The 15,045-nt window shown below is 39.5% G+C and overlaps 1 protein-coding gene across 1 annotated transcript in view; it reads left to right on the top strand.

Annotated features, from left to right (window-relative positions):
• The window catches only part of TBC1D15 (TBC1 domain family member 15), an 82,439-nt gene that overhangs the window by 46,653 nt on the left and 20,741 nt on the right, over window positions 1-15,045 (top strand). Inside the window, exon 11 of the mRNA XM_036759611.1 lies at window positions 7,638-7,754. Coding sequence (XP_036615506.1) covers window positions 7,638-7,754 — 117 coding nt within the window. The remainder of the gene's footprint in view (window positions 1-7,637; window positions 7,755-15,045) is intronic.

Raw genomic sequence — 15,045 nt, 5'->3', positions numbered from 1 at the left:
GCTCACTGATTCAGGGCGCTAGGGCACACTCTGCCCGGCTCCTGGTCTGGTTGGTCCGTGCCGCCCACGCTGGGCTCTGCTCTGCTCCGCTCGGCTCTCAGCTCCATGTGGGATAGCCCTTACCCAGACACCACCCAGGCTGTCGTGGGCTAGAGCCCTGCTTCCTTCTGCTGTTTTGTGTGTTCTGCAGTTCTTCTCTGTTGTCTTTGATGTTTGTGGGTTGAGAAGTCTGGCAACTGCCACAGCTCACTGATTCAGGGCGCTAGGGCCTACTCTGTCCGGCTCCTGGTCTGGTTGGTCTACGCAGCCCATGCTGGGCTCTGCTCTGCTCCCAGCTCTGTGCGCCAAAGACCTCACCCAGTAACCATCCAGGCTGTCCTGGGCTGGAGCCCGCTTCCCTCTGCTATTTTGTGGGTTCTGCAGTTCTAGAATTGGTTCAGAGCTATTTTTTATAGGTTTTTGGAGGGACTTGGTCGGGAGCTCACGCTAGTCCCTGCTTTCCAGCCGCCATCTTGGCTCTGTCCCCCAATACAGTTGCTTTTACGTACAGACAGTACCCCAGACTACAATGGAAGCCCTGCTGCTTTTACTTTATGATTTCTCACTTATAATTACCCACATTCTTCCTTGGAGGTAGACAGATAGATAGAGCATTTACTTAGCACTTACTAAATGTCAGGCACTGTGCTGTTCTGGGAATAAAAATACAAGTGAAAAGAAAGACAATCCCTACCCTCAAAGATCTTAAATTCTCGTGGAGGAAGAGAACACATAAAGTGGAAGGGGGAAGGAGCATGGAATGTTGTGGAAGATACAGCACTTGGGGAGGGGGAGGTAGAGAAGTAGTTTGTGGCATCATGAATTGGTCTAGGTCCAAGGAGGTGGCATTTGAATTGAACTTGAAATTTAAATGGGTGAGAGTTCACTGGATGAAGAGAAGGCGGTAGGCGTTTGATAGGAAAAAATGATCCGAGCAAAGTGAAGGGGGTTTTGGCTGGTACATTTTGGGGCTTGTTGAGAGTGGGTGGTTGGGGGGAAACTTGTCCATTTGGCTGTAGTGTAGAAAACTTGGAAGGATGTGGTCTTTGGCAGGCTGGAAAGTTGAGTGTGGTACTAGGTTATAGAAGGCTTTAAATACCAAGCAGAATTAAAGTACTTGGTGGGAAAGTTGGTGGTGGTGGTGTTTATTCAGTCATGTCTGACTCTTTGTGACCCCTTTGGGGTTTTCTTGGCCAAGATACTGGAGACGTTTGCCATTTCCTTCTCCAGATCATTTTACAGATGAGGAAACTGAGTCAAACAGGGTTAAGTGACTTGCCCAGGGTCACACACCTAAGTAAGTGTCTGAGGCTAGATTTGAACACAAGAAGAGAATCTTCCTGACTCCCGGCTTGCACTCTATCTGTTTTGCCACCTAGCTGCTGGGTAATAAGTAACCACTGAAAATTTGTAAGCACATGAGATCAGATTTTTATGCCCTGGCACTTGTATAAATTTTGGAGTACGGGGAGTTGAGGCAAGGAGTCCTGCTAGGTTATTATTATAATGTCTGGAGGTGGTAAATGGAGGCCTACAATTGTGGTGGCTATGGGACTAGGGAGAAGATGGATTGGATGAAGGGGATATTACAAAGATGAAATTGCCAGGACATATTAATTATTAAATTTGAAAAGGGAAGAGTCAAGATATTTAACAAGGTTACTACAATTTTGGTGGCTGGGTGAATAATCAAGTTACAAGAAGGAAGAATTGAGGCAATTTGTAACTCAGTTTTGGAGATGTTGAATGAGAGGTGCTGATATGATATTTAAATGGAGATGCCTTGTAGGCAGTTGGACACAAGTCTTTAGAATTCAGAAGATAGGTCAAGACAGGAAATGGAGATCTGGGTATCATTTACATAGAGGTGGTATTTAAAGCCTTTGGCGGGGGTGGGAGGGGGCGCAGATATTACCAAAGGAGAGAATATGTAGAAGGAAGAGGGCTAAGGCCAGACTCTTGAAAACATTCACATTAGAGTTGGGAAGAAACTGACGACCCAGTGAGAGTAGACACTATAAAGAAGGAACAATAAGAAAAGTAGGGAAAATGTGGAGAAAAGAAGCATTAGGAGAGGTAGGAGAATGAGAGAGTGTCTTTAAAGCCAAAGGAGGAGAGATGGTATCCAGAAATAGAGACTCGCTGTTATCACTGTCAAGAGATCAGGTAGATGATGGAAAAAATGTCACTTGATTGGCGTCTTTAGAGCAACTTCAGTATAATATTTGGAGGCTGAAGCCGTTTTGGAAGGGGTTGCAGAGACATTGGATTTTGAGGTGTTGGGCATAGATCGCTTTCATAAAAGTCTAGCTGTAAAGAATTTTTACTTTTTTATAAAACTTTTATAAGAAACCTGCAGTGGAAAAAAAGGGATCAATTATAATTACAAATCCAAAAGAGAGATAGCCTTCTTGCTTCATTAGTTTCCTTGAGATGTCAGGACAGTCTGAGGAAGGCCCTTCAGCACATTTGGTAGGCCCTTCTGTGGTAAATTTAAGGGAACATATGGGCAAAAGTTGTACTGGATAGGCAGGTATACAATTCCTTACCTCTAATGGTTAATATTACAAATCCACTATCAGTCAGTCATTGAACATATATTAAGAGCCTACTGTGTGCCAGGCACTATGCTAAGCATTGGGCATATAAAGAAAGATAAAAGACAATCCCTGCCCTTGGGGAGCTTACAATCTTGTGGGGGAGACAGCATACAAACAACTATTTATAAATAAGATATATAGAGAATAAATAGGAAACAGGCAACAGAGAGATGGTACTAGTATTGAGAGAGATTGTGAAAGGCTTCATTTAGAAGGTGGGATTTTTGCTAAGACCTGAAGGAAGCTGGGGAAGGGAGGAGAAAGTGGTAGAGACAAGAAGAGGGAGATCATTCTTTGAGTGAGGGATAGCCAGTGAAAATGCCTGGGATCAGGAGAATGATGTGTCTTGTTTAAGGAATAGCAAGGTGACCAATGTCACTGGATCAAAGAATACATTGAGGGTTTAAGGGGTGTGAAATGTAAGAAGATTGGAAAAGTGTGGGTGGGAAGGTTATGAAGGGCTTTGAATGCCAAACAGAAGATTTTATATTTGATCCTAGAGGTGATAGGGAGCCACTGGAGTTTATCGAGTTGGGGTAAGTGATATGGTTGGAATTTTGTTTTAGGAAAATCATTTTGAATGCTGAGTAGAGGGTGGTCTGGTGTAGCAGGAAAACCAACCAGCAGGCTATTGCAATAGTTCAGGCATGAAGAGATGAAGGCTTGCACCAGGTTGGTGACCATGTTAGAGGAGAGAAGGGGACATATATAAGAGATGTTGTGAAGGTAGAATTATAGGCCTTGACAACACATTTGATATTTGGAGCAAGAGAGAGTCAATGTTTGAGGATGATACCTAGGTTGTGAGCCTAGGTATGCACTAGGTAACTAGGAAGATGGTGGTACCTTTGACAGTGATAGAGAAGGTTCGAAGTGGGGATGGTTTTTTGGGAAAAGATAAGAAATTCACTTTTGAGCATGTTGAGTTTAAGATGTCTGCAGGACATCCAGTAGATAGTTGGAGTATGTGAGACTGGAAGTCAACAGAGTAGTTTCTGGCTGCCAAAATTTTCATTGGGTGTAGGATTATTAATTATCAGTTGAAGATGGGCAGTTTTGATACATTTAGACTAAAATACTGCTATCAAGTTTATAACTCATTATTTTTGTGGATCGGTTAAAATACGCACACACACATATAATGGAAAGTTTTCTTACCATTTTAGAGGCATACATTTATTTCTTTGAGAACATTACTGTATTAGAAACAAAATGTTGAAGAGCGGGAATGCTGTTGAAGATAAAAACAAAAACAAACCTTAACAATCTTACCCACAGTACATCTAAAACAGTGTTTTCTTATTGATAGTTTATTTTGGTTAATTATTGATTGGTAAAAAGCCAACCCTTCCCCAGTCTAGCATACCTTTTTTTTAGCTTATATATATATATATATATATTTGAGGGGGTGAGGTAGGAAGATAGAGATATACCCAAATTAAATTGATTACAGAGAAATAAGTTTATAATTTGGAAGTTTTACAGATTCCTTTTTATTAGTGATTTAGTATTGAATTAAAATAGGGAAATGGTTATATAACTTCAGAAGACAGACACCTAATTATACTGTATCATAGTATCTTTTTAAAACCATAGAATAATTTTTGGAGAGAACTTATAATTTATTTTTCATTTTAGCACAATAAAAATCTGTAATAAATTTTTGACTGAATGCTGATGCCTGAGAACAAATGAGCCACTTGAAATAAAAAATGATTATGGACCATGACAAATTAGAAGTTCATAATATTTTTCAAAGGAAACCAAGTAATTATGAATGAAACAAAATCCTTTTGATTAAACTTGATTGCATAATAGCTTTTTTCATTGCTTATTTTAAATATCGCATATATTTTATTAACTAAATGCAATACTCTTCAGTGTTGCTTTTAATTTATTGAAATTGTTTTCTACTGTTTAATCAAAAAATTTCTACAGACGTATATAGAAAATGAAAAAAAAGGAAAATCTATTCTCAAGTAATTCATCTCATTTTAAAGACGCTTATTATACTTTATATAAAGCTGCTTCAAAGCATTTAAAATGACATTTGATGACTTCATTTGTCTATACTTTGAATACTGGAAACAATGTAAAATGAATAATAAGGAAAATGTTGCAGTTTTTAAGATTTGTTCTTTTTTAATTTATTTATTTAATTTACTTAATATATTTAGTTTTCAGCGCTGATTTTCACAAGAGTTTGAATACAAATTTTCTCCCCATTTCTACCCTCCTGCCCACTCCAAGATGGCATATATTCTGGTTGCCCCATTCCCCAGTCAGCCCTCCCTTCTGTCACCCCACTCCCCTCCCATCCCCTTTTTCCTTACTTTCTTGTAGGGCAAGATAAATTTCTATGCCCTGCTGCCTGTGTATCTTATTTCCTAGTTGTATGCAAAAACTTTTTTTTTTTTGAACGTCTATTTTTAGAACTTTGAGTTCCAAATTCTCTCCCCTCTTCCCTCCCCACCCATCCTCCCTAAGAAGTCAAGCAATTCAACATAGGCCACATGCGTATCATTATGTAAAACCCTTCCACAATACTCATGTTGTGAAAGGCTAACTACATTTTGCTCCTTCCTAACCTATCCCCCTTTATTCAGTTTTCTCCCTTGACCCTGTCCCTTTTTGAAAGTGTTTGTTTTTGATTACCTCCTCCCCCATCTGCCCTCCCTTCTATCATCCCCCCTTTTTTATCTCCTTCCTCCTTTCCTGTGGGGTAAGATACCCAATTGAGTGTGTATGTTATTCCCTCCTCAGGTGAAATCTGATGAGAGCAAGATTCACTCATTCTCCCTCACCTGCCCCCTCTTCCCTTCCTACAGAACTGCTTTTTCTTGCTACTTTTATGCAAGATAATTTACCCCATTCTCTCTCTCCCTTTCTCCCTCTGTCAATATATTCCTCTCTCATCCCTTAGTTTGATTTTATTTTTTTAGATATCATCCCTTCATATTCAATTCACCCTGTGCCCTCTGTCTATATACATATATATGTATGTATGTATATTCCCTTTAGCTACCCTAATACTGGGGTTTCATGAATTATACACATCATCTTTCCATGTAGGAATGTAAACAAAACAGTTCAACTTTAGTAAGTCCCTTATGATTTCTCTTTCTTGTTTACCTTTTCATGCTTCTCTTGATTCTTGTGTTTGAAAGTCAAATTTTCTATTCAGCTCTGGTCTTTTCACTGAGAAAGCTTGACAGTCCTCTATTTTATTGAAAATCCATATTTTGCCTTGGAGCACGATACTCAGTTTTGTTGGGTAGGTGATTCTTGGTTTTAATCCTAGCTCCATTGACCTCCAGAATATTGTATTCCAAGCCCTACTGTCCTTTAATGTAGAAGCTGCTAGATCTCGTGTTATTCTGATTGTGTTTCCACAGTACTCAAACTGTTTCTTTCTGGCTGCTTGTAGTATTTTCTTCTTGATCTGGGAGCTCTGGAATTTGGCGACAATATTCCTAGGAGATTTCTTTTTGGGATCTATTTGAGGAGGCGATCGGTGGATTCTTTCAATTTCTATTTTGCCCTGTGGCTCTAGAATATCAGGGCAGTTCTCCTTGATAATTTCTTGAAAGATGGTATCTAGGCTCTTTTTTTGATCATGGCTTTCAGGTAGTCCAATAATTTCTAAATTCTGTCTCCTGGATCTATTTTCCAGGTCAGTGGTTTTTCCAATGAGATATTTCACATTGTCTTCCATTTTTTCATTCCTTTGGTTCTGTTTTATGATATCTTGATTTCTCATCAAGTCACTAGCTTCTACTTGCACGAATCTAATTTTTAAGGTAGTATTTTCCTCAGTGGTCTTTTGGACCTCCTTTTCCATATGGCTAATTTGGCCTTTCAAGGCATTCTTCTCCTCATTGGCTTTTTGGAGCTCTTTTGCCATTGAGTTAGTCTGTTTTTTAAGGTGTTGTTTTCTTCAGTATTTTTTTGGGTCTCCTTTAGCAAGTCATTGACTTGTTTTTCATGGTTTTCTTGCATCACTCTCATTTCTCTTCCCAATTTTTCCTCTACTTCTCTTACTTGCCTTTCCAAATCCTTTTTGAGCTCTTCATGGCCTGAGACCAGTTCATGTTTTTCTTGGAGGCTTTTGATGTAGGCACTTTGACTTTGTTGACTTCTTCTGGCTGTATGTTTTGGTCTTCTTTGTCACCAAAGAAAGATTCCAAAGTCTGAGTCTGAATCTGAGTGCATTTTTGCTGCCTGGCCATGTTCCCAGCCACCTACTTGACCCTTGAGTTTTTCTTTGGGGTGTGACTGCTTGTAGAGTAGAGAGTACTTTGTCCCAAGCTTGAGGGGCTGTGCTGTTGTTTTCCAGTGCTTTTTCTACACAGCAAGCTCTGCCACACCAGCACTCCTCCTCCCCCAAGAACTGCCAGCCTGGACTGTGACTCAGATCTTAAGTAGGCTCTGCACTCCTGCTCTGATGCATCACTTAATTCCTCCCACCAGGTGGGCCTGGGGCCAGAAGCACCTGCAGCTGTAGTTCTGTAGCTGCACCACCTCTGCTGCCACTGCAAACTCCTTTTACTCTGTCCCCGCAGTTTTTTCCCACTAAGCTTCTCTGTTGTCTTTGGTGTTTGTGGGTTGAGAAGTCTGGTAACTGCTGCAGCTCACTGATTCAGGGCGCTAGGGCCTGTTCCTCCCGGCTTCTGGTCTGGTTGGTCCGGGTGCAGCCCACCCTGGGCTCTGCTCCCCTCCGCTCCCAGTTCTATGCGATAGACCTTACCCAGTGACCATCCAGGCTGTCCTGGGCTGGGGCCCTGCTTCCCTCTGCTATTTTGTGGGTTCTGCAGTTCTAGAATTTGTTCAGAGCTATTTTGTATAGGTTTTGGGAGGGACCTTGGTGGGGGAGCTTACGCAAGTCCCTGCTTTCCAGCTGCCATCTTGGCTCCACCCCTCAGTTATTAAGATTTGAGATTAATAAAATTGGTTTTGGGAGGCATTTAAATTACTGTGACAATTTTTTTTTCTTTTCAGAAAAAGATGTTAAGAGAACAGACCGAACAAACAAGTTTTATGAAGGCAAAGATAATCCAGGATTGATTTTACTTCATGACATTTTGATGACCTATTGTATGTATGATTTTGATTTGGGTAAGTTCTCTTAAATCACCTTTTAAAAGTATTTTTTATAGTTTAGAATTTAAAGTTCTTGCTGATTGCTAGTGCCTGTTATTGTCACTAATCCTTTGTATACCTGGTGTTTTTAGAGCCTGGATGATTTTGATTTTTAACATTTAGTCCTATTCTCCTATTTTCTGTTGTGTATTGTTGTCCAGAAAATGGCAAGGTTATTTGTCAGAGCAGGTAAGAACTATATTTACATTTCTCTAGAGTCTTTAGCATGGTTTTATCCTTATTCCAGGCACCACCGTCATAATTTGCCAAATAGTATGTGTTTCTGTGCTCAACTAATTTAGAATTGCTTATGTGGAGACTTTTAAATCTTTTCTCTTTCATTCAAAAATCTCTTTCTGATAGTTTGACTGTCAGGGTCTTAAAGAGGGCAAGCTAAAGTCTTCCTGGCTTGCCATATAATCAGTTAGTCAACACATATTGATTAAATACCTTTTCTATGTCAGGTATTCTGCTAAGTCCTTAGATACACAAGTACAAAAAATGAAACTATTCCTACTGTCAGTGTTATACTCTCATGGGAAAGATAACCAATACAGATAAAAATATATGTAGCATAAATGTAAAGTTAGCAAATATAAATATATAAAGTAGTTTAAGTGCAAGGTAGCTTGAGAGGAAGTGCAAGCTAGCTAACATTTTATGGCCACCAGAAAGTCTTTGTGCAGAAGATGGTATCTAAGTGACATCTTAAAGGAAAAGAGAGCCTGTGTGAGTTAAAGAGGGAGTGCATTCCAAGCATGGGAGATAATCAGTTTAAAAGCACAGAGATGGGAAGTGGATGGGGGTGAGTGAGGAACAGAGAGAAGGCCAGTTTAGCTGGATCATAGAGTGCTGGATGGGGATATATAATATTTGACCAGTTTGCAAAGATAGGTTGGTGTTAGATTGTAAAGTGGTGTAAAAGCTAACTAGAGGAATTTATCTTTTTATCCTAAAGGCAGTAGGAAGCTACTGGAGTTTGTTGAGGAGGGAAGTCACATGGTCATATTTACACTTAAGGAAAGTTACTTTGGTTGCATTGTATAGGTTGATTGGAGTGGTGAGTGACTTGAGGCAGGGAACTTCACTTGGGGGCTCTTAATTCAAGAGGTGGTAAGAGGATGTAAACTAAGGCAGGCAACCTGTGTGAGTGGAGAGAAGGGGTTAGATATGCAAGAGAAGTTGTGAAATTAGAATTGGTAAAATTTGTCAACTAAACCTGTAGAGTGAGGAAACCGCAGAGTTGGAGATAATGCTAGGATTACAGATCAGAGTCACTGGACAGATATTGCTTTCAATAGAAATAGGGAAGTTTTGGAGAGAGGAGGGTTTTAGAGGAAAGATAAGTGCAGTTCTAGACACTTTGAGTTTAAGATATCTCTGGGACATTCAGTTTGAAAAGTACAATAAAAAATTGTTGATCCAGGGCTGAATCTTGGGGGAGAGAATAGGGCTGGACTTATAGAACTAGAAGTCATATACATAGAGATAGTACTTAAATCCATGGAAACTGATGACAATATGGAGGGAGAAGAAAAAAGGGACCCAGAGCAGAACCTTGGGGAATACTCACAGTAAGTGGAAAGAGGTGGATTTTTTATTTAATAATGGGGAATATTTGGACATGTTTGAAAGCAGTAGGAAAAAATAGTTGAGAGGAAGAGATTGATGATTTGAAAGAGGAGGGGGAGGATAGTTGAGTATACATTCTAATAGAGAAGAGGGGAGGGGGTAGGATCAAGCACACATGTAGAAGGATTGGTCTTGGCAAAGAGAAAGGCCATCTTTTTGTCAGAGACTTGGGGAAAGGAGCAGAGTGTAGGTGATGATGTCAAGGGCTTTTGAGATAAAGAGAATGGGGAAAAAGAGAGCTTATGGTAAATAGCTTTAATTTTTTTAAGTAAGCTAAATGGCAAGGTTCTTAGCTGAGAGAGGTCATTAGGGAGAATCATCTATGAAATGGGAAAGATGATGAATCAGATTCAGGCCTAGAGGTATTAAACCCTATATATCAGATATCCCAAATGTCCCCATAATTTCCCTGGACTATTTGACCCCAACACCCAATTGATTTAAGTTGTTTCCTGTTGCCACTTAAAATTCCCACTTCTCCTAGGTGGGCAGAACCTTTCTGTTACTCCTCCCCATATTTTCACTTCTTGAAGGGAATGATCAATTAAAATGCTCTGCCAGACCCCTCGGTTTATGATCCTTCGTTTCTCAAACCCCTTTCGGGAAAATCTCTTCTGAGTAGTATGTAAGCCATTTTGGCTAGAAAGGCCAGCGAAATCCCCTCACAATATTTCCTTCAAGAAGGTGGTAGATTTCCAACACAGGCAAGCCATAATCTTACATTCAGTGGATTGTTTCCAACTTTTAAGAGGTAGATTATAGCTATACAGAGTTTTCCTTCCTTAAAATTATGATTTATTAAGTTGAAGCAGAGCATCCGTAACCATATTTCTTGACTGCTATAGGGTTACTTCCTTCCATTATACTTTAGTAAAATGATATGAGTTGGGCCTAGCCTCCTAGAAAAAATTTTAATTTGGCCTAGTAATTCTAATTCAGATATTCTCAGCTTCATTTTATATCTTATATCTTCAATAGTCTGAGTACCTTAACAGTTGATGAGAGGCATGTGGTGTAATGGATAGAGAACTGGCCTTTGTAGCCTGGAAGACCTGGGTTCAAGTCCTGCCTGTGACACACATTCACTGTATGACCTTGAGCGTCTTAACATCTCAGTACTCTAGGGAATTTTCTAAGACTAGAAGTTGAAGATAAAGTATGCATTGAAGATAAAGTATAAAGATAAAGGAACTTCCTTAGTAGGGAGTTTGCTATGTCAGTGAAATCACAGTTCTGGGCCCTTTTCTAACATTTGATATGAAAAGCATTTTCTTCTTTAGTAAAATAGATCTTTGAAGAAATATTATCTCTGAGAGCTATTATATTTTTCCATCCTTGTTTAATGAGACTTAAACTAAGGCCCCTTTGACATTTTCCTGTGTAGTTCTCAAGTGGGATTGGAAAAACTGGAGAGGCCTTGTGGCAGTTATCCCTAGAATAGGCATGTGCCCTACCATGCAGTCTAAGTGACTGGCACCTCTCAGGACAGAGCTTAAAGTTTTCTGAAGCCTCTCGTACCAGAATGGGGACCAGAGTGGCTACCTCAAGTAACAGGGATAATATGTTATTTGTAAGTAACTGTAGTTTGTCATTAAATTATAGCTTTGGCAAACGAGGGAGTAATGTGACTTGAATATAGATCATTTATGATGTTAAAGGAGATAGTTCCATAGGAATAATATATATGAAGATTAATATTACGTTAGGGTTTCACAGCATCATAGTTAATGTACGGGGTATTGAACTTGGTCTCAAATCCTGGCCATGATGCTTAGGTGTTTGATCATGGTCAAGTCATTTGACCTCTCTGATTCTTAGTTTCCTTATCTCTAAAATAGAAATAATAGTATTTGTGCTGAATTGCTGTGAGGAGAGCATTTTTATAAATGAAAGTACTATGAGCTATACTTGAATTTGGATATGTTTGCATTAAGGATGGTGGCGAATAGAATGCTGGGCCTGAAGTCAGAAAAACTCATCTTCCTGAATTCAGAGCTGGTCTTAGACACTTACTAGCTATGTGACCCTCTGGGCAAGTCAAAGATGGTAGTTCATTGAGAGAGATTCTTGGCAGGTATATTTATACACTTATTAAAAAATCATAACTTGTTGAGATATCGTAACTTTTGAGATGATGAGGATTCATTACTTGTACTCCAGATTAACGAAGTCTGTTGTTTAGTTCATAAAGAATTTGTTGAGCTTCTACTATTGGTGCCCTCAAATTTTTTGTGAGAAGAGTTCCTTTTTTGTTTTCCAAAGGTTTGAGACTAAGGTGTGGTTTAGGGAGAGGGAGGGAGGACGGGGAGGGGAGAGAGTTCTACAGCTCTGGTGTTCATGATGAAAGTTTAGAGATTAAGGGATGTTGATAGTCTTGAGGATCTTCTGTGTAGTCCATAGCAAGGAGAGTGTGTGCGATTTTTGCCACATAACTATATTAGTTTGGCATTTTAGTTGACCTGATACAGACTCTTGTCCCCTACTGTGGGTATCTGCTGTGGGGATTAGGGATGGGAGGCACTAAAGAAATAGAAACCAAGGTCTCTCTTGTTGAAGAGCATAAAATTTAGTTAGGGAGGCAAACATGCACGTGAAATGCCTTTACAAAGTTACTTTGTGACAGTAAATGCTACGTGATTAATATAAATACTACAAAAGTCGAGAGATGAAGAATAAAGGAGAGAAGAAAATGGGGTAGAGTTAATTAGGGAAGGCTTCTTGGAAGAAATGAGTTTAAATCTTACAACTGATAAGTGAGAAATGCAGGTTATAGTTTAAAAATAATTCTAGTCACACTTTTTTGTACCTTGTCCAGTTTTACAAACATGTTCACTTATGCACCTAGAATATTGAAGCCTCAACGACAAGCAAATAAGGTTTATCTTGCCTTGTTTTACTTTCTGAGCAGGCCTGTGGTTATAATTTGGGAGGAAAGAAATTATGTCTTCATACTTCTCTGGAGCCCTTGTAACCATTTTTGTGGCAACTGAATTTTGCTTGAAGGAGAAAAGGAAAACTGTTGTCAATCAGATCTTTTGCTCATTTTTTTTTTTAGTAGGAACCTAATCTACATGTGTTTCATATTTTTTGAAACCTCACTGGGTCTTTTTATGATGTTGGATCCCTCTATTTAAGGAGACAGGGAAATTTGCAGGAAGATTTTCATCCAAGAGTTAAATAGAAAACAAATTTTTGTTATTTTAGCTATGTGGAAAATTTCCTTGTAACAACGCATTGCATGATGATGGCCCAACACCTGTTGTGTTGACCTCCCAGGCTTGTTGTGAGTAACAAAGTGCCTGGAAAGGACTTTGTAATCGCTAAAGCTCTGTCCTCTGTTCCTGTTGTTATTGTTATGAGATGTGTCTTTCAAAATTCTGTTCATTTTAAGAGGGAGTATATTAGGCTTGTTGAGTCTTCTTCCTTATCCCCCCCTTCCCCTCACTTTTTACTCCACATGCTAATTTTCTATGAAAACAATTTTGATGAAATACTTCAGGGCCTACATTCATGCTTATTAATATGTGTATCAGTCAGCACTACTCTATAATCTGAAGTGTTATTGAATGCTAATTTAATCAACCTTAATCTTTCTTTAATTAAAAGGAATTTATATATTAATTCTTGCCCCTGCAGCCCATGACATACTTCCAAAGGACATCAGGTATAAAATAAAATACACTAAAACTCATCAGAAAAGCAAGACTAATTGTACTACTTTCTTTACAGTGTGCACTAAAAGTATATCAGTGATCCTGTATGAAAGCTTCAAGTTTACAACTAATTCTTTAGAAATTTTTTAGCCTGTAATAACTTGTAAAGATATCTTTCACAACTGAGAGGGAGTTTATAAATCTTTTATTTACAAAAACTTAATACTGCATTTGCATTTGAAACATTTTTATGGTAATGTTTTGCAGTAGGACAAACATGGTCTAGTGAAATGATTCTCTTTGGTGGGGGCGTTTTTTAGATCTAATTTACTTTAAAATAATTTTTTATCTTAGCTTCCATGAACAGGTACAGGTATTCACAAGATTGTAAGAAAGTAAACTTTTAAAAAGCACACAAGATAGAAAAGAGATTGTAAAAGTGGTGGTACATATGTCTGTAAAGTTATTAAGCATGACCCCAAAGTTTTGATCATGGGAAAATGTGTGAATATTGTTCCCACCAACAGAAGTAGTTAAATTAAAGAAAGTTGAGGTAATCAAACTCGGGCTTGGAGTAGGAGGTAGAACATTGGAGACCAGGAGAAAAATGTGAACAAAGGAATGAAAGCATGAGGCATGTACAGGAGAGATTACAAGGAGGAGAGTAATTTGAAATGAGGCTAAAATGGTATAGTGATGCTAGAGGTCCAGTCTAGCTGCCTGGTTATGTAGTTTGAACTTGGTAGACAGTAGGGAAGAGGGTGGAGATACTGAAAGCAGCAAGAAGTGACAACTGACTTGAAGTGAAGAGACAGAAAGTAGGCACAGAAAGATAGCACAGTAGTATTAACCATTTATTTCAGGGGCAAACAGCCCCTTCCTAAACAGAGTATAGACAGTCCTCAGTGCATGTAAATTTGCATAACACAAATTCAACTTTATGTAAAGAATTCTGAAGGAAATTTGCATTCCATAAAACCACTCATGTTAACTTTACTGTACAGTACTTTGCTCTCTCTCTTTGTTCCTGCTGCTTGGTTGGGTGCTCTGCACCTCCCCCCCCCCCCCCAAAAACAAAAGCCCGTCAAGTGAGACCATCCCTGCTACTGCTGCTGGATCGGGGGATTGGCTTGAGACCTCCCGTGAGAAGAGAGGAGACCTTTCTCTGCTCTGGCCACCTACCCACGTGTCCGCGGACCCCCCCCCCCCCCGCCCCATCTGTCTTCTGTCCATCTGAGCTCGGGTACTGCATGTCTGTCCCTGATCCCAGTATGTCACCTGTCCTCTCTTGTCTGTGTCTGATCCTCATGTGTCTGCCCCTTTGTGTGCTCTTCCTTTCAGTTCCAGCCAGGCCCCCATGTGGTTGGCCCTGGGCTCCGTGTGTTCCTCCTCCTGTTTTCACTTCTCTATCCCTGGCCTCTGTGTGTCCCTAAGCCATGCGTTGGCCTCCTCCTGCCTCCCTTCCCTCCCCCACTTCCCCACATCTGTGGGAAAATTTGCATTGCATTGCACAATAGCAGTCTATAGAATGGTTCACTTTATATAAAGTGAGAACTGTCTGTACTTTGATATAAATTCAAGGGCATTACTGAATTACCAGATAGTACAAAATTGATATTTCTAATGAACCTAACCAAGAAAAACTTAAATCATGTTCGGCATACATTGTTTGAGGAAGGCAGGACAGTATGTAATAAATTTTATAAAGCTGTTCGTCTAAAGTGGTTAAGGTAGGCAATAAGCTTAAAAGATGTGAACCCTCAGTTTTATGGAAGACCCAGGTAGCCAAGAGTGATTCTTGTACCAGGGTTCCATCTAGCATAGGTTTCACTGTACAGAGATGTTACTACTCAACATTAGGATTAAAATCACAGATCCCTGGTACCGTGTCCTACTGAACCAAGCATCTTGCTTTTCTAATTTAATCTAAAATTTAATAAGTGTTTGCTGTTAATCAAGACAGTTACTGTACGGTGCCAGGC

Source organism: Trichosurus vulpecula, chromosome 5, assembly GCF_011100635.1.
Source record: "Trichosurus vulpecula isolate mTriVul1 chromosome 5, mTriVul1.pri, whole genome shotgun sequence".
Taxonomy (NCBI): Eukaryota; Metazoa; Chordata; class Mammalia; order Diprotodontia; family Phalangeridae; genus Trichosurus; species Trichosurus vulpecula.
This window is presented reverse-complemented; position numbering and strand designations above follow the sequence as displayed.